This window comes from Limulus polyphemus, unplaced genomic scaffold (genome assembly GCF_000517525.1).
Source record: "Limulus polyphemus unplaced genomic scaffold, Limulus_polyphemus-2.1.2 Scaffold135, whole genome shotgun sequence".
Taxonomy (NCBI): Eukaryota; Metazoa; Arthropoda; class Merostomata; order Xiphosura; family Limulidae; genus Limulus; species Limulus polyphemus.
The window spans coordinates 798071-825025 of NW_013665745.1; the positions used below are offsets into that span (position 1 = coordinate 798071).

General features: G+C 32.0%; 1 protein-coding gene across 2 annotated transcripts in view; it reads left to right on the forward strand.

Annotated features, from left to right (window-relative positions):
• LOC106473977 (kynurenine--oxoglutarate transaminase 3-like) overlaps window positions 1-25808 on the forward strand; it is a 37438-nt gene extending 11630 nt beyond the window's left edge. For both annotated transcript variants that reach the window (XM_022379353.1, XM_013934668.2), the window contains exons 4-13: window positions 195-344; window positions 2123-2209; window positions 8662-8784; window positions 10634-10754; window positions 15073-15149; window positions 16663-16752; window positions 19211-19397; window positions 19654-19727; window positions 20542-20628; window positions 22983-25808. In XM_022379353.1, the coding sequence (XP_022235061.1) occupies window positions 195-344; window positions 2123-2209; window positions 8662-8784; window positions 10634-10754; window positions 15073-15149; window positions 16663-16752; window positions 19211-19397; window positions 19654-19727; window positions 20542-20628; window positions 22983-23045 (1059 nt within the window). In that variant the 3' untranslated portion in view covers window positions 23046-25808. The remainder of the gene's footprint in view (window positions 1-194; window positions 345-2122; window positions 2210-8661; window positions 8785-10633; window positions 10755-15072; window positions 15150-16662; window positions 16753-19210; window positions 19398-19653; window positions 19728-20541; window positions 20629-22982) is intronic.
• The last annotated feature ends 1147 nt before the right edge of the window (window positions 25809-26955 follow it).

Sequence of the window (26955 nt, forward strand, 5' to 3'; positions counted from 1 at the left end):
CTAGAATAAATTTGGGAAACACTTGTGTGCACCAGGCCTGTTAAGGTAAAATGTGCTTTTCATGCCATACGTGATCACAATATGTGTTATAACACTTTTTACACTATAATTATAAAAGATAGCAATGATATTTTATTAATTTTATGCGCTACTACTGTGATATTAATTGTTGTCTTTTTTATGATGTTTTACAGGGCCACCCACGGTTAGTAAACGCCTTAAGTAAATTGTATTCAAAGCTGCTTTGTCGTGAACTGGACCCATTAAATGAAATTTTAGTCACTATTGGAGCTGATGAAGCAATCTATTGCACTATTATGGCTTTAGTTAACCCTGGAGATGAGGTATTTTATATAAAGAAAGGCATGTATATACATGTATTGTTTAACAGGTTAATGCTGTGATGTATATAAAGAACAAGAGATTAACTTAAGCGTGAAATTGTATTGTTAGCTGTTACTTTTTTTTTTACAAACAATTGTTAGAAACATAAATTTCTTATTGGATAAGCTGTATTTTAAAAATGATTTTATTTTCCCCGTTTTTGATTGCAAAATGTTAGTGGTTCTCGATATATTGAGAAATTAATAATGAAATGAAGTTAACAGATCTTCACTTTATTGCACATTCCTGGGAAGGCTTTATTCATTAGTCTACAAAATGTTTCGAAGTAGTATTCTTGACTAATGACAATCCTAAGTATTTTGTTTGAAAAGTTTAGTTCAACAGTGTTTTAATAACACTTGTGCTGACCTAAATAATAGAAGATGTAGAAGAGTTCATGATTTATCTTTTATTTGCATAACTTCTTATAACATCATTTAATTATATATGTTTGTTAACAAATCTTTGTATTTTTAGAAATACATATTTTGAAACTATTTCTAAAAAATAAAGAAAAGAGTTGTTCTTTGAACTAAACAGGTTTCTCAGTACTGACTGTAAATCACACTTTATAAGAACTGTATTCCAAGTTCCTCCACAATATATGTACTCAATCTGATGCACTATTATTTGATACCAAAATTTCAATTGTGAAAAGCTTCTGCACAAAAATTGTGAGATCAATCTTAGACAATGTATTTCAACATAGTTTCCTTAGATAATCCATAGAGTGCAGAACTCAGTTTTCAAAATCATATTTAAGCAAAATTAAAGTACAAACATCTACTAGAGCTACACTGAGAGGTAGGAGAAGTGGTAAAATGGGATTGCTTTGATTCCATTTTCTCATGAAAACAGCCATTGAGTTTGGGTGGGTGTGGCTGAAGCTTATGAGTTTTTGGCTTGCAAGCCTTCATCAGCTTTATATTCTTATTTATTATCATGTTAAGGATGCCAAGAGATATTACCCAAGTTCTGTTTCATAACCACAATTTTCATTTTGAGATAGGGTTGGCTTGGTGTTTAAGTTTAGTTTCCACTGCCCTTCTTAATTTGCTGCTCTAAAGGTTTTACTGCTTCCACGGTAAATATTGAAGGTTCTCTTTTTAAAACCTTATTTTGGTAGTCTTGTTAAAAGAATATCTTTTCTTTAAAAAAAAGTTGTTCAGATATATTAGTCTACCCAAACTGTTGGAAGTTCAATGTGAACCAAATATGTACTGTAGGTGTTAAAAATGTGACTCCTGCTATTGCACAACTGCATTAGCATGTGCAACTACTTCTTATAATGTGTGATTAACTCTGTATATATATATATATATATAAGAACTTTAAATTCTGTAGTTTAACAATTTTTGATTTGCTGAGTGAAGAACCAGTTATTTATATGATCTTATTAACAAGGTATAATTAGAAAAAAGTTGTTTTGGATGGAAGTGCTTGTTTTATTGATTGCTTAATAAAACAAATTTGTTTCTAATTTGGAAGCTAGGATAAGTATTGACAATTAAAAAATTTTTACTCGCTATTCAGATTTTGCATAGAAGAAACTATAAGGCAAAACATAATGTTTAATCGTAGATCAGCTTTACACATATGAATCTATGTCTGTTTACAGATGATGATTAAAAGTAAAGCACATTTTTAGAGTAGAGCAGTTTTATTTAGATTTGTATGCAAATATGTTTCATTAATTTAAGGTTTTATCAAAGAATTTATCCATTTATTTAATTTTCAGGTCATTATTATTGAACCATTTTTTGATATTTATGAACCAGTGACTAAAATGGCTGGTGGGATTCCTGTTTTTGTACCACTTCGACCAGTAAGTTTTAAGATCTCTATAATCACAGGAAACAGTAATTCAAATTTAAAAAAAATACAAAGGTACCAATTTTGAAAACGTTCTAATGGTTTTGTATTTATTTTATTCTACAAAGTAAATCTCATTTTCATTTTGTGTTCTTGTAAGGATTTTTTCCTCACTATTGTGTCAAATGTTATTTTTTTCCACTTTAACAACTTTAAAAATTGTTTGTTACTAATAAGAAACTCCCAATTTCATATATAGTGAGCCCTCACATATCAAAGCCATCAGATAACGAATTTAAGCTTAATGAATTGCCTCCCATAGGCCCCATTGACTCACACAATGAATATTTTCCACATAACGAATCACACCAATTTTGGCCAATCAGAGTGCTCCTAACTAAACTTGGCGAGCCTCAGCCATTGTGCTGTGGCTGTGGAAAGAGGTCTTTTGCAGACACTGTGATTTTATTGAATTTATTGATTTAAAATTGAATTTATATTGATTGCAATGGACCCTAAAGGTAACTTGCAAAAGATAAGAAGAAAAGGAGTTGCATAACCCTTAAGATAAAGCAGGAAATTGTTGAGAAGTCAGAACAAGGGGTCAAAACAAGTTTGTTTGCTAAGGAGTATGGTTTGTCCCAATCAACAATTTCTACCATCCTGCTAAATAATGAGAAAATTAAAGCTACCAAAGTGAGTGATGCCTCAACCAGGGTCATTAAAGCAAGGGAAAGAATTGTGGTAATGGAAGGACTGCTGTTGCTTTGGATTAACAATAGGCAAGTGCAAGGTGAGTCCAAAGATAGCAGTATAATTTGTGGGAAGGCTAAAACCATTTTTGATCACCTTAAACATGAATCAGCTCAATCCTTGGGTTCAGTTTTTGAAGATTTCCAGGCAAGTAAGGATTGGTTTGGAAGGTTCAAGCAGAGAAGTGAGATCCATTCAGTGGTTAGACATGATGAAGCTTCCAGTGCAGATAAGTAGGCTGCAGAAAAGTTCAAAGTGGAATTTGCTGAATCGATGAAGGAAGAAGGCTGTTTGCCCCAGCAAGTATTTAATGTGGACAAAACTGGGCTCTTTTGGAAAAAGATGCCCCAGAGAATTTACATCACCAAGGAAGAAAATGCTCTGCCAGGCCATAAGCCCCAAAAGTATAGGCTTACCTTGTTGCTTGGGGCTAATGCATCAGGAGATTTCAAATTGAAGCCCATGCTTGTGTACCATTCTGAGAATCCAAGGGTATTTAAGCAACAAAAAGTCATCAGAGGTGAATTGGTGGTCTTTTGGAAATCCAACCGTAGGGCAGTTGTTTTTATGAATGGGCTTCTGACGTTTTTTGCCCATCTGTGAAGAAGTACTTAACTAAGAACAAGGTGGAAGTGAAGGCTCTGTTACTCTTGGATAATGCACCTGGTCATGATCCTGAACTTGCTTTCTCTTTGATAACCAAATTTCCTTTCATCAAAGTAAAGTTCTTGCCTCCTAACACCACATCTTTGATCCAGCCTATAGACCAGCAAGTGATATCCAATTTCAAGAGGCTCTACACCAAGAGGGTTTTCCACAAGTGTTTCGAGGCTACATCACATGAAGAGGGGCTAACACTGAAAGAGTTTTGAAAGACTCAGTTTAGCATTCTGGAGATTGTAAGGACCATTGTCTTAGCATGGCAATAAGTATCAGTGCACTACTTGAATGCTGCATGGAGACCTCTTTTGCCAGTAATCCAGCAAAACTTTGAAGGATTTGAAGATGTTACTGCTGTACAACAAGAAATTGTCTCACTTGGTGAATTTATGGGGCTAGAAGTGAACCAGGATGATGTGGAAGACCTTTTTAACTCTCACAATAGGCAGCTCACCACAGAGGACCTGCAAGAATCAGCCAGCTTCATTGAATATGACAGTGGGGAGGAGGAACAAGAAGATGATGACACCTTGACAACTGCACAGCTGAATGAACTTTTAAAACTCTTAGGACAAGAAATATGTCAGCAGACATCCATCCATAGAGCAAACAAAGCTTCAAATCTGTCAGTTTGATGACAAAGTTGTACCCTATTTTAAGAAGTTGTTAATGGAGAAGAGGAAAGCAGAACAGCAGTCAACTCTTGACAGCTTCTTTAGAAATAAGCCAATATTGGAGCCATCAGCATCCAGCAACTTGGAAAATCCCTCTTCCTGCATCATCCCTGAACCCCCAGAGATTATAATGAAGATTCTCCTTCCAAAAATTAAATTTCTCCTACCAAAACTTCTCCATTAACCCCCCTAAGCCAGTCATCTTCTTAACCTAAGGCAAAAATTGTTTTACTGTTTGAATATCTTTATGCTTTATGCATGGATTTTTCTATATTTCAATTAATTTTAATCCTTTACCATGTTCTTACAATGTTTATTTGTCAAATACATATTAGTGTTTTAATTTTGTAAACTATGTTTTTAAGGTCTAATAGGTTAACTTATAATAGTACAAACTGGGCGTTTAACATGCATTACTAATACTCACATAACGAAGGATTTCATAGAACAAATTAGATTCGTTATGTGAGGGATCACTGTACAGTTAATTAAATAATTTGCTGTCAGGACTTGTTTATATTAATATAAGCAAAAGTGAGAATACCTTGTTTGTGATCTAATTTGATAAAGAACCACACCACTTAACCATAATTTAAAATAATCAAGGAGTGGCAATAGTAATTTGATATTGAACTTTTAAACATATGAAATTTTAATATTTTACATTTATTATTTTATTACTTTGTGTAAATTGTTCATTGTAGTCAAGTACATTGCTTACTTTTGTAGTACAAGAATGCAGTGAGTTTTAAGTTTTCTCAAAAGTATTGTTTAACAATAAGGAGATGCTGATAATTAATATTGTATTAGTTTATATATATGAACATTAGGACAAACCCTTACAGATTAAACAGTCAACAAGGATATTGCACGATGAAATATGGTTACCTTTTATGTGTAGTGTTATAACTTAAACCAGTCAGACATATGCTTACTAATAAGTGTTTAAGAGACTTAGATAATATTTAACATACTGTGTGAATGTATAGAAAAGACCAAAAATATGTTTGTACTAAAGCATTAATGTGTAAAAATGATAAAAAAATAATACTACCAAGGTAAAATTCAGGACTTTGAGATTATTTCTGTTGCCTGAAGAATAATTGGGGGTGCATATGGCACTTTGAGTCCCCCAGTAGTTTCAGAGCAGATGGGAAACAATTAACATGCTATTACCTCTTTCTTTTTCAGATCTTTTTTATACACTAAACACTTTCGACCAAAGTATGTGTAGGATGTATGGGTTATAATTGATAAAAATTACAATTCACTTGCTTAATCTTATTCACACACTAGGATCGAGACCACTACTATGTGTGTCATGTCCCAACTGGCATGGTGAGCCCTGGTATTGGATGAAAGACCTCGTCAGCACTAGATATGGCAGATATAATGTGGTTGACATGCTTTGGTATATTTTTCTATGCATTCACTCATGAATTTTTAGAATGGTTATACTTGTGTAAAACAAATCTTGTTTCTATATACAATTTGGGCCCGGCATGGCCAGGTGGTTAGGACGCTCGACTTGCAATTTGCGGGTCGCGGGTTCGCATCCCCCATCCCACCAAACATGCTCGCCCTTTCAGCCGTGGGGGCATTATAATGTGACGGTCAATCCCACTATTCGTTGGTAAAAGAGTAGGCCCAAGAGTTGGCGGTGGGTGGTGATGACTAGCTGCCTTCCCTCTAGTTTTACACTGCTAAATTAGGGACGGCTAGCGCAGATAGCCCTCGTGTAGCTTTGCACGAAATTCAAAACAAACAAACAAACTATATACAATTACACAACAAAGAAGTGAGTAATGAATCATTTTGAAAATTATTGCTACTAGAGAATAGTCATTTGTTACTTCTATATGTAACTAACACAAACATTACTTAAGAAAGATTCAACTGCTTCATAAATGTTCCTAAGTAATAGCACTTGCCCCATCTGGAAAATGAGAAACATAATTCTTTCTTTATTCATTCAGCATATGTATATAAATTTTTCTATTAAATTTGCAATTTCACACTACTTTGCCCCTGCCGGAAAACTTTGCCCCTCCCTTGAATAATTTCTTTTGATGCCCATGGCCTTGAGCCAATTCCAAACTAAATTTCACATGATTACCTTGAACTGCACTTGTGCATGATGATGTCAATAGGAGGGTGACACAACCTCCATATGTAGTGGCTTCCCTTAATCACTTTAACTTGAAATAATGTCACTTTTTTCCTCAGCATTGTATTGTATTTATGGTTGTCAACAAAACTTGTGTTTCATTTTAAATTAGCTTTTGTTTTAAAATCATTAATTACTTTCTTGAATTTCAAGTGATGGTGTCTTCTACTGTGTCCTGTGACAATGAAGATATTTCAAACACAGGATCTATTTCTAACTATGACTTCTGGAGGCTTGTTGACTGTTTAGCATGTTACAGCCATTGTACAACGTGTTGTGGATTTCCTTATGTATGCTGGGCCTCCTCCTCCTCCCATCACTGTGGTCGTCGTTTTCTCACCTCAGTCCGAGAATGACAACGTTGACCATTCTTTCTTCTCTTTTCTCGAATTCCAATCTTTGGGATCTCTTTTACCTGTTTGGGAGAGCAGACCCCTTGTCTTCTATTTTGTTCTCTAGTACCCAGTTTTTGAGTCAATGTATTTTTCTCCTGTCTTACCTCTTATCCTTCCACCTCATGTCTGAGGCAGTTCATTATGCTCCATAGAGGTTTGATGGTGAGGTTCATTCCCTCCTTTCTAACACTATCCTGTTGGGTCAGGCCCAGTGGATGTCCATCTGTTCCACTTTGCCACCCTTTGGACTCATTTCTCGGGCCAACAGATAGTTCCTCACATTCTCACCAATAGTCTGTCTCTCTTCTTCTCATCCTTTCCCTCACTCTCCTCTGTTCCCATTTCCTTTCCCCCTCCTTCAGACCCCATTTATTCTCAGCATCTCAAGAACTTGTTCTCAGATCTTTTGGTCAAAATGCCAATGAGTGGTATATACCCGTACTCTGGGGTTTTATTCTTGCGAATCCTCTCTCAACCAATTTTCGTTGATATTTTTCAGCTGGACTGTGAATGACCAAGGTTGGTGTATCAGATGATTTACTACATATTCTGATTGTCCCATCAAACAAAATATTTTCTGAAATTTGTTCATCGAAGTCTAGTTTTTTCATTTCTGTGTGCTTCCCTTTACCGTAGCATTGTTTTCTTATGTCTTTCTTTAGGTCATGAGGGCATCTGCTCCATACCTTCATAGTCTGGAGATGAGCTTCCATTTCTATATGGATGATTGGCTTTCTCTAGCACTATTTTTGGAGGAATCCTTCTTCCACACCTCCCTACTTCTGCAAGAAGCTGATCAGCTGGGATGGTTTGTTAAGCTTTCCAAGCCCTTTCTCAAAATTACACAGTATCATCATGTGCTAGTGCAGTTCACGTTAGTCATGTAAATTTTGGGTGGGAGTTAGCTCAAAGCTAGTGTCATGGAGATGAGTATCTATCAGAAATATATTTTCAGATTAAGAACATTTTAACTTGTGCATAGTTAACAGTTTTATGGGGCCCTGATTTTAACAATATACTTTGAAGAACAAATCATAGCTTGTAAAGTATAGAAACATATTTTAGTCACTCATTTTATAATGAAGCTTAATTGTTATTTCTTTAAATTCTAATGTCACAGTACTAGTTAGTAATTTTATACAGTATAGGTTTAGTTACAGAAAAATATGTAAAAAGTGATATGAAATGGAATGTATTAAAAAGCAGAAACTAATATTATTTGTATGATAGCTGTATTTAGGTTACCTTAATGCACAGACTGTTGTGTTTAAATGTTTTCAGATGACACCTAAATTCCAAACTAGTGTTATGTTGTTCAGTTTTTGTACTGAAAATATCAGTTGTGATTTAATATGTTTATGTCCATTATTATATTTTACAAATTAAAAACCTTTTAGTGAGAACAGCTTTCCAGACATTTTAAATTATAATGCTGGTATAGCATGTCAAAATTACTTAATTTTCTGTGCTTTTTTTTAAATACAAATGTGCATCATTGAGAATGAATTTCATACTACATTTGTTTTTCTAAAGGTACATATATAAAAAGGTAACTTATGGTGTGTTTACTTCATGTGCATGCACATAAAGAACACATATATATTTTGACTGAAAGGATCAGTTACAAATCTGGATGTGTTCTAACTGTAAGATGGCACAACATAGCCTTTTTTTTTCCCCTTCAACTTTAATCATGTTATAATTGACATATACCTCAAATAATTGTTTTCCTATTTGCAGTTTTGATGAGAGAAATCATGAATATTATATACATAGCTCTTGTTTGCCTAATAAGTGTGTATATTATATTTTACAGAAGAAGACTCATGGTCCTATATCAAGTGCAGATTGGGTGCTAGATCCCAAAGAATTGGCTTCAAAGTTTACAAACAAAACGAAAATGATCATTGTCAACACTCCAAATAACCCACTTGGAAAGGTAAACATTTTATCTTTTAGCACTATTCATCTTTAAAATGTAGCCCATCTAGCTCACCAGTCAAACTTTTTGTGCATAAGCTTAAGTAATAGAGTTTTTAGAAATTCAAAATTTAAAATAGCATACAATTCTATAAATTCTTTTCACATAGCTAGTAACTATGGTTTCGTAAATCCAGTTCAACACTTCTAAACCTGAATTACGTGAAATCACCTTTGCCATAATATTATGGCTCAAGAAACAACACATCAGTGTATTTAGTTATGGTGTAAGGAATGAATATGGTGATATGATTTATGACTCATTGAATTATTTTGAGAGACATATGATTTCTGTGGTTATGTTCTTTGTGAGTGAGGTTTTTTTTGTAAAGACAGAAATTTGAGAAAAATACACAAAAAGAATATTTTAAAACTCTTCCATTAACTCTGCCTTTTGCAGTTGTTTTTTTTTAATCAGATGTATATTTTTGTAAGGTTAAATACTAGAAAAATTGCCTATTTTTAAATACAAACTTAATCTACACAACGTTCATATTAAAAATAAATACATGACAACAAATTCATTACATATTTAATAACTTTTTTTTCCACCAAAGATAAAATGATCCAGTATTTTAACTACTGTAGTCTTTTAAAAAAATAGCTATTTATATTAATTAATTTAAATTTATAATATAAATTATTTACCATTAATTTTAGTAATGATAATTATAGAATTGAAAGTTACACCAATAATACCTGAAGTATAATTTTAAGTAACTTATCGTGAACAAATTTTAGTTATCAAATTGGAATTGCAGTTTATTTTGTTGTCCAGTAATTTGTCGTTATTGCTTTCTGTGTTTTGAGTTTTAATACAAATTATATAGTGGAGCTTAGATGCTGCTGAGACATAGACTAAGTTTATTGCCTCCAATCATCTTGATTGACAGATATATAAACTAGAAAGTCAAGCCCATGGCGGGTCCATCACATACTATTTTTCACAAAATGTCAATAAATTTTTCTGCCCGACATTTGCTATTACAATCATTTATAAACAGCAGAAAGAAAAGATTTCCATTTACTAAATGACGTATAATGCTAGCTTAAAAAGAGAATTGAATGCATAAAGCTGCAGTTCATAATTCATAAGTAACTTTTTTGTATTAAAAACAAGACACAATATTTTATTATTGTGTAAATATTTCTTTAGAATTATTCAAAGTTGATATAAACCATTTACAGAAATAGTAATTTACTGATTTTTATTAATTTTAAAGTTCACAATCATGAGAGTTAATGACAATGGTTTAATCCATTTAACATGTTTCCACATTAATGAGGCAGTATAATTGGGTTCTCAACTGTACAATGCTAACTCTTTAAGAATTATTACTGTAGAAGTAGCTTTTAATGTTGTTCAATCACATTAACTACAAAATATTAAAACATTAAGGTGTGGTAAAAGGCTAAGGAAAGCTTGATAATGTATTGAATATTGTTATTGAAAGAGCATTAAAATAAAATTATTGTATAAAGTTGCATTTGAAAATGATAAGCTGAAATGTGTATATTGTCTTTCATTGATAATGTTGTTACTTATGTATAAGACGTTATTATTTACCCAAAATAGTTATAGATTATTGTAGTATATATATTATTATAGTATTAGTAAACACTTTGACTGTATTTCTGTTCAGTCTTGCCTTGGAAGTACAATATTTTAAGAAACATATTTATTAATCAGTGCAAATATAGAGAAATTTTTCTGCTTATTTTAATTTGTATAGAACTGTTAATTTATAGTACATCAGAGGTTTTTATTACTTTTTAAACTTTAGTTACAACTTGGTTTTCTGCTGTAGGTATTTACTCGATCAGAGCTAGAGATGATAGCAGAACTCTGCAAGAAGCACAATGTAATCTGTGTCATGGATGAGGTTTATGAATGGTTGGTTTTCAAAGGGTCAGAACATATTCGCATGGGTAAGCCTCATATCAAATCCTAAAGTATCAATATCCAGTCATACATTTTAGTTTTTTATCAATTAGTTTTTTAAAAAAATGTAAATTTCTGAATATTTCTTTATTTTTAATTCATAATCATAAAAAAAAGAACTTTTATTATTTTAAATATCAGTTAAAGTCAAAAATATGCTTTTTAATTCTTGAAATAAATTAAATAATTTTTATTACAACCTGCATATTTGAATTAGGGATAAGAAAAAATGGCTGTAAGGAAGAAAACTTATACATGTAAATCAGATTTTACAAAAAAAATATATCTTAATATATCATAGGTAATTAATCTTTAGCTAACTAGTGGGTTATTTCAATTCTCACATTTATATTATAAAAAAAAAAGGAACTATCAAACTTAATATAGAAAGACTATGTCAGCTTTGTAGTATACAACCTCTTTCAGTCTGTTTAGGTATATTGATGATGTTTGGAATGATTGTTTAAGCAGCTTGATTTGCTTCCACCAGTTTCTAAATCAGGCCCATCAAAAACCGTCAGCTTTACTTAGAACATACTTTACCTGAAAAATTCCAACATTTTTTAGACACTACCAAAGCAATTATTAATGAAAAATTAAAAAGTAGCCCGAGTGTAAAACCATTAAAAAAAAAACACTACAGTATCCGTCCCACCATCCCATGCAATACAGAAGTTGTGTACATCTTACTAAAATGATTTTGCAGCCTCACCATGTTATTACGATCTATGTCACCATATCCTAGTGTAAGAGGATGATGATTTTCCAACACCTGTTCCAACCGTGTGATAGGTGATTTGACTGGTATGTATGTTTTGATATTGAATAATGTGAATACCTGTTTCATTCCCCAGTTGCTTGGGGTATGCAATGGTTGGTTGGATATGTTGTGGAAGCATGTGACATTTGTAGTTTATCCTGATGGAGATTCTTTTTGATTATAATGCATACTGTTGCCCGAGACATGGACAGCTTTTGCCATTGACCTTTCTGTTTGATGATTCTCACCTGTTACAAGATGTTAAACTTTGCCTACCATGGTTGAGGTATGATTCGTTGTAAGTATCTTTCTGGATTTTTCTATCACTGCAAAGATGATCCATACTTCTTTTTTGTCTCATGCCATTGAGTACAAGAGATATCCCTATCTTGGAAATTCTAAATCCACGATCTTTATCAGAAAGGGTTGTTAGATACCCTATCCAGAAGTGATTAGTTTTCAGTAGCATTATGCAGACTATGTGTTAAAGACTAAACAATGTCAAAATGTATTTCTAATATGTACTATTTCATTGTGACTTTTTGTATGCAGATCTCGATGATGATTTGCTTATTCAAAATAATTTTTAGTATAATGTACTTAACTTTCTGCTACAAACAATATACTGGGGGAAATGAGTGACCTTCTAGAATATGTTGTATGGAACATCATTGTACTTCAAGCAGAGGCTGTGCTAACCCACTGGGGGAGCCTAAGCAGGAATTAAAAAAATACTAATTTCATTATTTCCACAAACCAAAAATTATACCAATATGCCAAACACGAATATGCTTGTTAAGAGTAGTTTCTACTCACACACTATCACTGCTGTGCTGGCATCTTTCTCATTGTGCATGTACTGAACTTAGCAACCAATCAGTACATGGGCACCACACATGTGCCCAAATGAAAAGTGTTTTGTTGTTGAAATTTTTAAGCATCTGTTACTGACTTATTTGTTTCTGATATAATATCTTACCTCCTCTCACAAATAGCTTTCTTGACTTGTACTGCCCTCTATAAGTGCAAATTCAAATTTTTGTATCCACTAGCCTTGATACTCCCACCTATGATCATGTATATTTACATGAGACACTTGCTTGCTAACATAATCATGCAGCAACTCTCCACCAATAGGTGTGTGATACAACTCCTATTGTTACTAGTGCCCTCTCTTCCACGCAGCCCTTAATCACTTCTTGATTGACAGTCTTACTGTTTAAACATGTTTTCTGACTTATTTCTTTGCTTGTTTGCTCAAGTTATAGTTTAAATTTTCATCTGGATAATTTTTTCCACCACAATTTATTCAAGTTTCGAGAATTATTTTTGGAGATAAAATTACCTTTTATACCAGTCAACTCTACTTGTCATACACGCGCACCTGCACATGGCATCTACCATAGTTGCTGTAGCAACTACAGCTACTTTGCTTGCCACTTCAGTGGCATCTCAGGAAGCTTTATCTGCTCAGGAACTAACAGTTCTAGTTCTTAGGGAGTTGGATACTTTTATTTGGGATTCTGATGATTGTCCTCTCATGCCATGTGAGGGTTTGCCTGCAGATCTCGATGATGATGAGGATTTGGACAGCCTGTTTCTTCCTCCTGTCTATGTTTCACTGTCGTGTGTCATGTCGGGGGAGGTGTCCAGACCTCCTTTCCATTTTTGGACCTAATCCATCAGGTATGTTATGTTTTATCATTTTCTCAAGTTTCCTATGATTCTACTTCTGCCCTTCTCTGTGATTAGCCATTGGGTCAGCATTTAGTGTTCCCTAACCCTCTCCAGATATTGGGGTTCACACGAGTCATTTTAGGGGCCAGTTAGGTTTGGGAGTCAGTATGCCTTGACCCCCATGTACTTTGGATGACCGGCCCAGCATGGCCAGGTGGTTAGGGTGCTCAACTCACAATCTGAGTGTCATGGGTTTGAATCCCTGTCCCATCAAACATGCTTACCCTTTCAGCGGAGAGGGCATTATAATGTGATGGTCAATCCCACTATTTGTTGGTAAAAGAGTAGCCCAAGAGTTGGCAGTGGGTGATGATGACTAGCTGCCTTCCCTCTAGTCTTTCACTGCTAAATTAGGGATGGCTAGCACAGATAGCCCTCGTGTAGCTTTGCACGAAATTCCAAACAAACCAAACCAAAATAAACTTTGGATGACCATGCTCTGGCATGTCATTGTTTTGACTTTCCCTACTTATACTCACAGTGTTTGTAGTCACTTGTCCCTTTGTGGGGATTCAACTCCAATGATTGAGTTTCCTTTTCCTTGTCTACCATGAGCAATGTGGCTCAGTAGGTTCACACTTTTGACACATAGTCAGATGGGTAAGAGTTTGAGGCTGACCTGTTATACTGTTGTGTCCTTGAGTAAGACACTTTCCTCTACATGTTCCAGTCTACCCAGCTGTATGTTGGGTACCAGATCTTAGTTCAGGGTTTAGCTGCGATGGACTGGCATTCTGTGCAGAGGAAATGGGTGACCATCTAGAATGCTGGCCACATTTCCTTTTTAAAGTCACCCAATGGAACAGTGGTAAGTTTACAGTCTTAAAATCTAGGGTTTGATTCCACACAGTGGACACAACAGATAGACCAACTGACTTTTCTTTGAAACAACCAAACCAAAGTACCTTGAACAAATATTCGACTGAGGTTAGGAGGAAACCACCCAGCCTGATTTGAAAATTGGGAACTGGTGCTTTATCATTGATCTGTCAGCTGTGAACCAATTTCTGGTCCTCCAACATTTCACCATGGAGTTGTACTTAGCCCTTCATTGGGTTTTTCCTCCTGGTTTGTGGATGATGATGGTTGATGTGTTGGACTCATACCTACACATTCATATCTCCCCTTATGTTTAGGATTTGCCTGGTGATTCATTTGGCATATTCTTTCCTTTCTCCAGATGACTGTAGTCAGTATTTTCCATGTTTCTTCCCATTAAATTCTTCACTTTACCATACCCCTGGCTGCTCATTTCCATCATCCTTTGAAGGACATCATTAGTGCTGGTATGTGGACCACTCCCCACAACTTTACTGCTCATTATCTTCACTACATAGCCATTGCTTGTTATTCAAGGTTTTGTCTTCCTTCCATCGCCATGTTGTGCTCCACAATTTCTCTTCGAGGGGCAAGTCAGCTGCTAGTTGTGCTAAGACAACTTTTGTAATTGGACAAAAAAAGTGTAAGTTGAAATATCTAGATAAGCTTTTCACCAGTAACTGTTTGATCATTTTTTTTGTTAAACGTGCTTACATTCCAGTGTGTGTTGCATTTTAGTCAGCTAGTGAGGTTGAGAACTTCACCGAAAATTATATAAAATATATTCATGGTCATCATTTTACGCAGTTGGAAATTTCTAAACCAAACAATTTATAACTGGTCTGAGAAACTGTTATTAAAATCATTTACTTTTAAGTTTTCTAATATTCAAATTTTGCTGTAAAGGAATTTTACTTTCTGTTGTTATAGAATGAAAGTTGTCCTCACTTTATATAAATTAATATATCTTATTTCATAATGCTGTTCAGCTACCCTCCCTGGAATGTGGGAACGAACACTAACTATTGGAAGTGCTGGGAAAACATTTAGTATTACAGGTTGGAAGGTAAAGTTATTAGGCTTGCTTAAGTTCACTTTAATTACCATTTTTATCATTTGTAAGAGTCAATAAACGTTTGTAAAATTCAATAATTATTTTTATTTGTTTAGTTTAATATGGAAAATATGTGTTCCAAATAATATTTTGTAGTGGCTAACATAAAAAATGTGTTTTATTTCTGTTTACTTGCTTATCTAATTTAAATGTTTATGGTTAGAAATGTTCTTTATAGTATCTACCACCTAGCATCCACTGAAAATAAGCTCAAATGTAATTATTCAGTATAAATCCAAATTGTTTAGAAATTAGAAAAGAAAAGGAATCTTGTTTCTATGAGATTAGGACAAATAAAAGAAATACTGAGACTGTCTACATCTATAGTGTAGACTTATTAATGCATGGAAATCCAGCAAAATAATGCAGAAATGAGAACTGAAGAAGTTAATGATTTTTAGTTAATAAATGAGCATTATAAAAAGTAGGTTGTTGAAATCTTCATTTCTGTAAATCTTCAAGTGACCACATAGGAGTACATGTGAACATGCAACATACTGAAAGTTGCTTAAAAGGTATCCAAAAAAAGTTGTATTTTTTGCCACCACCTCCAACAAATATATATTAATATTTTTAATAGCAAGTGTAACAACAGTCAACTGTTACTATAATTGGTACTTATTATTTTGTTAATGAAAGATGTACACCTGTGCCTAAAAGCTGAAGTTTACGTGCATTAAATAAAACGGTGATCTAGAACCTCTCATGCATGTACTTAACCCTTTCACTGCGGCTGGGATGTATATTTCTCAGTGCTTTCACTCCCTCATAATGCGACTGGGACAAATGTTTTCCATTTTTAATTTGGTTAATGTAACTATTAAAAAATGTAATTGTGAAAGAAAGTTCTTATTTTTTAATGTATGAGTAAAAGAATGTGTAGTATGTAAATATTATTTACACAATGAGAGTTATTATATGATTATGCATGTCTTATTTATAACAAGGGACATTTTTTAAACATGAGTACAGCTCCATAATTTAACAGTACATGTAGGTGTAACTGATATGTTTATACAGAAGTTTATAAATGGTAACTTGTGATTTGTCAGTAGCATGGGAAATAAGACATGCAACTATAAACAAGTTTGTTTGTATTATATCTGTGTCTTGTATGTATTATAATGATAAATAAACTAAAATATATTTCTAAAAGTTAATTTCTGTAATGGATTAATGATTATCTTTGGCAAGAAAATGTACAAAATATTGGTGAGATCTCCACTACGTACAACGCCATAATTTCTAATGCTTATTTCCTAGTAATCATTGTACTTTTTATGGGCTTTCAATTCTTTTGTTTTAAATTAATTATTATACTTTGATGTTTCGTGTCACAATCTTTATACATTGCTTTAAACTGCCACATTGGCTGTGAAATAACCTATCTTACAACAATGCTTAAAGTGTATATAGATTTTGATAGTTTGACATTAATAAATAAAGTTATTGTTTGGTCCTTTAGATAGGTTGGCTGTATGGGCCCCGGGAGCTAACAAAATTTCCGCAGTTACTTCATGAGAACTGTATTTCTTCCTGTGCCACACCACTCCAGGTAAAATAAACATGTCTATTCATTCACTATAGAAAATCATAGTGCCAGTTTCATTAAACTGTTTTTTTTTTCTTTATTGCTTGTTCATATAAGCAAAAATCATAAACATTTCCCTCTTTTTTTTTTTTCATATGTAGTCTGTGAATTGAAAAGCTACATACCAGTCAAAACAATTTGATTCTATAAGTATGTTACTCTAATGTGTTCAGGCTTTTAATACTTAGTTGTAATTGATGAATAAGTTTAACAATAAATGTACATTATTTGAAAAGTGTCACTCTGATCAGGGTTTTAAAGTGTTGTCTTGTCAGTTGGAGTAATTTTATTAAAAAGGGTATTTAAAACACTATGAAAGTGTCACTCCTGTTGAAAATTGTGTCAAGATAGTTGGATCTGTGGGTGAGAAATGACTTAAAAGTATCAGTTACGGACATGGGCTTTCAAACTAACTGATTTTTAGAGGAACCAGTTTGGAAAATTCCAGTTATAAAAGTGTTACTCTGGTCATTGAAAACTTAAAACCTGTTCATGCCACATGAATTAGTTTTGTTTTAGTATGAGGTCAGGGAGAAAATTTGTTCTTGAACGGAAACTTTTATCTTACTCTAGCATTTTTGTTACAGATCTTTTCTGTGCCACTGCTTAATAGTTACAATTCTAAAGTATTAAAATATATACAATAGGTTGGTTTGTTTGTTGTTAAGTGCAAGTCTACATAATGGGCTATCTATGTTCTGCCCACCAAGGGTATTGAAATCCAATTTTTAGCATTATAAACCCTCAGACTTACTGATGAGCCACTAGGGGACCTCATAGATTTTCTCTTTTTCCCCATTATGGATTTCAGAGTGTCCAACAAGTTATTGAAAGGCAAGAATATACAATTTGAGCCTCTTACCTTCTCAGTTTGCTGAGTTATCAACAAATGTACCAAACCTCCCATCATTGAAACCCTTCCCATAGTATCATAGTTCTCAAGGCAGTTTTCTAAACCATATGCTGGCCTTTATTTGATGGACATATATATATATACAAAAGAAAAAACAATTTTTCTCTACAAAGACAGTTGGCTTTAGATTCGTTGTCTAGTGTCATTGTTGTAATAAGGAATCTAACAGAATTTTTTAGCCTATATATAGATAGTCAGTTACATTATAATAGTTTTATGCTGCCCATTCTAGTGCCAGATATATTTTTTTTGTGTTATAAAAATGCATATTTGAAGGGTATGTTAATTTTTATCTAAACAACTACGTTTGTGAGAAAATAGTAGGGCCAGTGTGCCACAGCACTGAGGGCAAAAAGGCTAAATCTAGACATAATTGCAAAATTTATTATCTTTTTGTGTATATTGGTTTTTTAGTAATATATATTTTTAACAAAATTAACTAGAATTTAAAATTAGACACTTCTTATATAACTGAAGCTTGTGATACACACACAGCCTGTACTCTGATTGTTTGTTTACCCTAAGCTCTACTGAAAACACCCACTCTGATTTACTGCTTTTGATGCAGAGAGAGAGAGAAACAATCCAAAATTACAATAATAAAATGGTAAAATTAAAGAAATAGATATGAAATGTTTAGAAGTTGAAGGTGTTACGATAAATAATTGCAATTGTCTATTACGATGTATAATCACTGTAAAAAAAATTATGTTATTCATCATATTGCATATTTTTGAACTATACATTGATAGTTAGTGCAGAGAAAATAACAGATAAAATATAACAGTTCACCAAAAAAATGTTTCATATTCACTTGGAGGTTCTATAGGTTATGCAAATAAAATTTGAAAACTTTAATATGAAGAGAAGTATTTTTTTCTTAACACAAAAATTACCTTGCACTCGGATTGATTCAATAAAAGCTTTGGAAATTCACAGGCAACTATATTTAGAGAAATATGTTATTAAAATTTCTGATTTTTTTTAAACAGCAGGCTTCTAACATTTACTAAAAATATGCCAAGTTTTGTGAAGATATATTTAGTAGATTCAGAATTATATTAAATATTATTATGTATAACTTCACATTTATGACATCGGTTCAATGGACTTATGCCATGCACATAGCTTACTTATGGTCATATTGGTAATTAACCCTACCTCTATAGTTTAGAATTGCAAATAAATTGGGATTTAATGAAATTACTTCCAGACAAAAAACTAACTAGAAGTAAATAATGTCATCAGTCAATACACAAGAAAAGTAAAACTTGCAATGGCCACCCAGTAATATAATAAGTTATAATAATAATTATAATAACAAAAAAATTTTTTTAAATGTTATAATAATAATAAATAATATTAATAGCACTAACTTAAAGAAAAACAGAACATGTCAATACTTATAAAACTTATAAAAAACAGTTGTTTGATCCTATGCTCAATGTTTTGCTATATTTGTATCATTGTTTACAATTAATGTAATATATATTTGAACACGTTTTGTAGGAGGCTATAGCAGTTGGGTTGGAAATTGAAAATGAACATATGGGAACTCCAGAGAGTTATTGGCGAGACCTTGTGGACACATTAGAACCCAAACGAGATCGCATGGCCAAATTTTTAACCACTGTAGGAATGGCACCTACTGTTCCAGAAGGAGGCTATTTTATGATGGCTGATGTCTCAGAAATAGGTATTTAGTGAGATGTTTTACATATCTCAGCAGGTTAGATTTTTAGGACTTACTTTGTAAATATATATTACATATTTGTATTAATAAATACAGCAAATTGATACTCTTGTAAGTTTGATGTACTGATAATATTTTATTTAAAATGTTTCTAGTGAGAAAAGCTAATGGAAGAATAGAACACATTTACTGTACAAAAAGAAAAGAACATAGATAGGTATACACACTACACATTTATATATATAAAGTATATTTCCAGCCTCCAAGATAGACCTTGATGCAGAGACCGGAATGAAGGATTATCGATTTGTGAAGTGGTTATGTAGAAATAAGGTTAGTGCAATACCACATACGTTATTGAAACATTTCTATGTCATGATAAAATGTATCATGCTGTTTACATAATTTGTCAATTTTACAGATTCTAATTTTGATGGATTTTATTTTTATTGATTTGTGTTCTAGATATTACTTTGTAAATATCATTCTTATAAACTTATCTGTTATTAATTGTTTAAAATATGTAGCTTACTTCTGCTATTAACTTTGCAACTGTATATTTATAGTACAAATGTTAATTTGTGCTTGTTTCTGTCTTTGTATATATTTGTGTGTGTGTATTTGTGCAAATCCTTTGAAGTGAGCTTGAGTTTTAAAAGTTTATATAGATGTGTTTATGCACAAAACATCACACATATGTGTATTATATAAGAATTTATCTATAAATAATAAAATATAATTATAGATTTCATTGATGCTTTTTTTGCGAGCTAGATGTCCATAATAATATTAACCATAAAATATTTTCACAACATTTACTAGGAAAACATGTATACTTGTGCAATAATTAATGAAGAATTACTCATCAAGTGGATGTAAGAAAAAAGTTTTGTATGTAGGGAGACCATGTATTTGTCAGATTAATATTGCAATTCTTGCAATCTGATTAAAATTGAAGTCTTTTTTTTTTTATACTTGATGCTTTTATGCTTGATGACTTCTATGTAAGATGCAAAAGTTTACTCCTGAGAAGTTTTGTTATTCACCCAACAGTGCTATAGTTAAATGTAAAATTTGTATTTAAGATATATAAGAAGTGTAGCTGAGATTAATTACTGAAACATTTTGGTATTCTTGTACTTCGTAGAAACTTCAAGGTATACCAATCAGTGCATTTTATTGCAATGAACACAGAAATTTAGGAGAAAATTTTATCCGTTTCTGTTTTTGTAAGGTAAGCAAATTGTAACAAAGTAAACTACCTGTACCAATGTCAAAGAATATATAACAACTGAACTTATATAAGTGTTTTAAAACTTTTATATTAAGTTATAATCAGATTATTTTGACTACATGTATAAAGTTGATCTGTGAATTATGAGGCTTAGCAATCTCAAGGTGCATTGTGTAAGCAGGTAGTCTATGCCAAAAACTTAATGGGAGATGATATTACAGGTTAACTTAAAATTATTGAAAAACATCACAATGTTAATAAGGTTATAAGGTTTGTATCTTAAAATCTTACTTATTTACATCTAGTAAGGCTGAATTGTGCATTAATTGCAATATAAAAGATTATACAGATAGTTTTACTAGAAACATGTAGTATTTTGGCATATTAGTTTGTACAAATATAGGTAGAATATTACTGGAAATGCAAAATAAGCTCAAATATTATATGAAACTTTCATATTTATATGTATTTATGTGTGTGTGTGTATACACTTATATTCCAACAGAAAACAGTGTGATACACATTCAAGCCTAAACTGGTATAGTATTCTATAAAGGAAAATAATATTAAAGTTTCATGGTTAACAACGAGGGTATAAAATAATGCAATGAAAGCATAATCAAATGATAGCAGAACTTGAAATAATTAATTTAAAAAGGGAAAGGCAAGCCTACTTTAGACAAAATCTGTAAACTGTTAGATGAGGTATGTATAGATTCTTTACAGTAGGTGTCTGTGACTTGTTGGTGATAAATTTCAACAGTATACAAATAGCACACAATCCACTTGTTTTACAATCATATATGTATTAAAACAAGTCAAATGTATGTGCAAATGTTGTTACACTGTCAGTTGTCACAGTTGTATCCAGAGCTTTAAATAATTGTCTCTTTTTTCACCACAGTCCACACAGGCTGATTCAGTTACTTTAGAACACACTTTAACAAGACAAATTATTTTTCCCTATTCTGTTATTACAATACAATCTATGATAATTTCACTTTGGAAATCACTACTATAACCATTGATTACCAGTTATATCCAGAGCTTTAAATAATTGGCCCCTTTTTGTCAAAAGTCCACACAGGTTTGTTCAATTACATTAGAACATAATTGAAAAAACAATTAATCTTCTCTACTCTGTTGCTACAATACAATCTGTGATAATTTCACTTTTAAAAAAAAGCACCACCATATGCTTTTTACAGCTAAACTCACAAGTACTCAGTCTGGATCTATCTGATTGTATCTTTCACTTAACTAACTTAATTGAACTTCATTTTGGTTGCGAATGTATAAATAGCCCAAATGAGGCTTAAAACTTTCTACACATTACAAGATATTATGATGTAATAATACTCAAGAAAAACTTAGAAGTTCTAGTAACATTATGCAATAATACAACAATTGCCAATTTACGACAATTGAACTGCACAACATATGATTCACACAGTTAAGTAAACAAATTTGTGATACACTGTTGCTTGTAAAAATAACTAAATTTAACACTAGCACTATATTTAAATTGAAATTGTCATGTATATCTAATAAGGTTGCCATAAAAAACAAATGAAGCAAAATGTACATAAGAATACAATTAAATACAAACATAAGGACAGAGCAGAAAACTATGATATTAACATAGAACTTGGCTACAGATATTACAGAATAGAAAAAATATTTTTCAGTGGAAAGTACTTCTAAGGTAAATATAGCATTGAATACTCTAGTGCAGTGTTTCCCAACCTGGATGGTACTGCCTCTAGTGGTCATTTTTAAAATTCAGGGGAGTAATAAACTTTGAAGGAGACAGCAAGGGGTGGACAGAAAAGTTTTGAGGGCTTAAAAGCTATATTTGTTAAAATTAAACAATAAGAAGTAGGGGTTTTTCTTTCAACACGTTTGAGCAAAAAAAATCATTGTGAGTGTGTGTTTGTGGCAAGCAACGCCCACCCAAATGCTTCTCACTCATTTGTTGATCATACCTCGTTTGGCGCCATTTTCGGTACTTGTATTAAAAATTTATTAGAAGGGGCTTGAGTGTTTATTGAAGGAGGCACTGCAGCAAAAAAGGTTGGGAAACACTGCTCTAGTGTAATTAGTGCAGTAGATTTACTTATTTTTGGTAATATAAGTACTGAAATGGGCAGGATCGAAAGAAATGACACATTTTCAAGTTGGAAGCTCTCTCGTCTGTGCAGGAGTGGTTAGAGATGCAATATTAGTTGTAATTGAAGACTTAGGTGTATGTTATACCATGAAAAGTGTGTATCAGTATTTTGGGGTAATGTTTTGAATTAATTTCATTTAAGAAAAAGACATATATAATTAGTAAATATACATATTTTTAACAGGAGGAGACTACTCTTGAGAAAGCTGAGCAAATCATCATGGACTTAAAAAATTCCCTTTTATGACCTGTCAAGTTTGTTGTGGGATAATAATATGGTAGAAAAACAGTTGAATGGGGAATCTGAACATATAATCCTACTTAAGCTCAACTAACTGAGAAAGAATAGTTACAATTATAAGCTTTATTTTGGTAAATATTTTTCTTGTTATTGACTGATTGAAAGTTTATTTTGTTTTGTATAAGTTAGTTATGATTTGCCAGTTTTTTTTACCATTAACCCTTTCTATATATGGGCTTGGTCATTTTGGCTAACCTTGCAACCATCATATAACCTTGAAATTTTACATACTATTACTTTGAATGTAGTAAGTGTATCTTCATGAAATTTGGTAAGCTTTTTATAAACTTTACAAGCTTTTTGTACACCAAAAATCAAATTTTTTAACTAAGTGTTTTTGCTAAAGATTTATAGGTGAATTTATGGAGTCAGACCCTAACTGGTTTTAGTGCAAGGTGGCTCATAGAACTGCTCTTAGTTTTTCTTCAAGTACAAACTTTTAGCTCTTAGCTCTGTCATCTCTTAACCGATTTGAGATCTAATTACAGTTTCGAACTCAGGAGGTCAAACCCTTTCGATTGATGTATTTGTCCATGCCCAAGGTCTCATAGATTAATTTACTCTAATCCTGCCTAATAGAATTGAATTGGGTATAAGCACACCCCATGCTTGATATTGCTGGGGCACAAAAATATTGCTAATAAAAAGGAAAAAAGATCTAGAATAATTTACTCTAATCCTGCCTAAATGTTTGGCAGCTATTGAGGATTCCCTTTTGTTTCATTGTACAGTTTTCTAATTTCATTTACATAATAACCTCTAGAATCTTCTGAATTAATATCAATAGTTAGTTTTCAGTAAAACTGTATTTTATCTGTTATTTTCTGTACTGTAGCACTGTATACAGTCTGTCCATTTGACTGACCTTTTAACCATCATAAAACATGACATAAATTTATATTACCATTTTTTCATTCTAGAATAACTGTACATTGTTAAAGACAATTTTTACAAGTTAAATCTCCTTGTCATTTAAATTATATTATAATTATATACAAAAATATTAAATATTATATTATATACAATTCCATGTATATTAGTGCCAAAGTGAATTATTGCAGTGGTTAAGCTTTTTGTAAACACAGCATGGACTTACCACCAGCGTGTTATGGTTACAAGCCCTGCTCATGCTATTGAGTTTTTTTAATTTAGATTCTTTCATTTAATTTTTCTGATTTTTACATTTTAGTTATTTTTATAACAATAATAAAAAATATACATACAAAATAAGAAATAAAGTATATATATTTAGGTCTTGTACTTTTGGACTCTTGAAGTCTTGATGAAAATCAATCTTTTTCTTTTAGGGGTGTTGTTAGTACCTTACTTAATTTTTATATATCTTAAATAAGCAATTTAGATGCAAAATATTAATACACAACAAAGAAACAATGTCTTAAAATTATTGTAATTGAACTGACTTTCTAACTAAGCTATATGTTCATTAGAATATTTTTCTTATGTGGTTGAGATGAGCTGGGTGATAGCAAACTATGACATTAATGCACAATACCTCAAAAACCAATCATGAGAATGAGCTAACCTCATAAGGAAAGCAGTAAGTTAAAATATCTTCTTTCTATTGGCTATAAATAATCCAATAGTAAATGTCAGAGACAATTATTCACATTTTTTAAATACAGCATGTACTAGGAAGGGTGTAGTATGCGAGTTTCAGCCTATAACTCATTACAGCAACAAGAACAGGCAGTATAAGTTTTCAATTTAGCATAGGAATATCTAATGTATAAGTGTGTAAGTTCTCAGAAACTTGGAAAGTATCATAGGGGTGTAAAATTCTGAAATGTATAATTTGTAGCAAAGAAATGTCACATGATACATTAAAGTGAAGATTGAGAATTTACTTGTATATTTCCTTTTGAAATTAAGAAACTAAAATTTGAATTACAAACTACATTATAATACCAAGTTTATTGACATATATTAATAACAAAGTAAATTGATTAAATTTTAAACATGACTCTGTAAAAAAAAATAGTCATGACAGGCACTATACTTTGACCAACCTGTATCTAGAGGGTTAATGGGTCAAAAATATATTTTTTTATGAAATACTCCTTCGATAAACTATATATTTCAAAATGTTGAATTAAAGAAAAACATATTTGTAGTTTTTTTCATGAATAGTATTGTTGCTTTTTATTACAAAAAATTGGAATAAAATTGGAGAATAACATCTTATAACAAATTTTTTTTTCAACTGTCTGACTAAGTGAAGGAAAGAATAAATTTTTTCAGTCACCTGGCTACTTAGTTTCCAAAAGTGGCTTAATTTTAAACATCATACGAAACCTTCCCTGTCTCAAAGTTTGCAGTATCTGGTTGTTTAACATTAATTAAGAGGACTGAAGAACATTTTTCAGGATTGTTTAGAATAGTAAATGAAATATGAAACATGTATTAGTAACAAGAAGAAATTTGATAGTTTTAACTTTACAGTTGGGTTTTATTGTTATTCATTTACTTGTTTACCTGTTGTTTGGGTATTTTGTTTAGTCAGAATTTCAAAAAGTTAAAAGCTAATGATAGAAAAATTAATTAGGAATAATTTCTAAAATTGTGAAAAAATTTTAATTATTAGCAATAAATATCTACCAGGTTACATTGCAGGTCCTTACATATTATTTTATAAATGATTTTTTTTCTTGATTGAATGTATTGATGATATCTACACGTATAATAAAATGTTAACAATGTTTTAGAAGTTGTTCTTTCAAGTATTTCATCACTTACAAATGGCTTAACATGAAATCAAAATAGTCATCAGATGAACATGTATAAAAAGGATTATTTGGCTTATGAATATACAAAGAAGAGTCCTTTAAACAAGGACTGTATACTTTAAATTAGAATAATTTACATTATCTATCTGAATGGAACTTTATTCAACACATTGATTAAATGGTTAGAGACCTTAGAATTCAAGCATGGCTGTTCATAATTTTGGCTTACTGACCAGATGAAGGGCAGTAAGTCAGTAGCACGTGTCACCACAATGATTTTGTGGATAACTGGATTCACTGTCACATTTATAATGTGCCTACAGCTAAAACTGCAGACTTTATTTAACAGTATCACTGCTTTAATCTTGGACTCTTCAAGCTGCAGTCCAGCATACTAATCACTGTCTTACCAAGCCCTGTATTCTCTGAAGCTGTAAATATTTGCTTGTTTGTTTACTTATTAGAAAATGTAATTTAAAATCCTTTCATATATTATAAAACAAGCATAAAGTGTACATATTAGTCACTCTGATTATTAATAACAATTTTTACTCTTAAAAATTAAGAAACAAACTAGTTTTGTTATCAAGCAGTCTGCATATTTTCAATTCTGGACCATTACCTTCCAGAATCAAGTCAAGGTGAGGAGAAATGACTGCATTGAACTTTAACAGTTGAGCTGTAGGGATTATCTATTAGCAACTGTTACTGGGTGCTTGTTTCTCAAACTACCCTACTACCACAGTGGTGAAGGACAAAAAGTACACCTATACTATGTAAATTATAACACGTAAGGCAGAGAGGGAAGTAATTAAGAAACAGGGAAGAGGAGAATTGAATGTGTAAATGTTTTGAAATAGTGTGTACCAAAATTATCCACATTAACTATCTTAAAAATTACTTAACTATAAATTTCTTTGTTAAGTTGCAGTAATGATCTGTAATTTAAGATCATCATCTCAAATTTCAAGGAATGAAACTGTTTATTCATTAGATTCCAGTACAAAGAAATAAAGATTAAAAACATTTAATTAAATAATTGAATAGAGTTGTTTAAACATTTGTTTAACAACAAGTAAAAACTTGGAATGGTCTATTCTTTCATTGGGGTG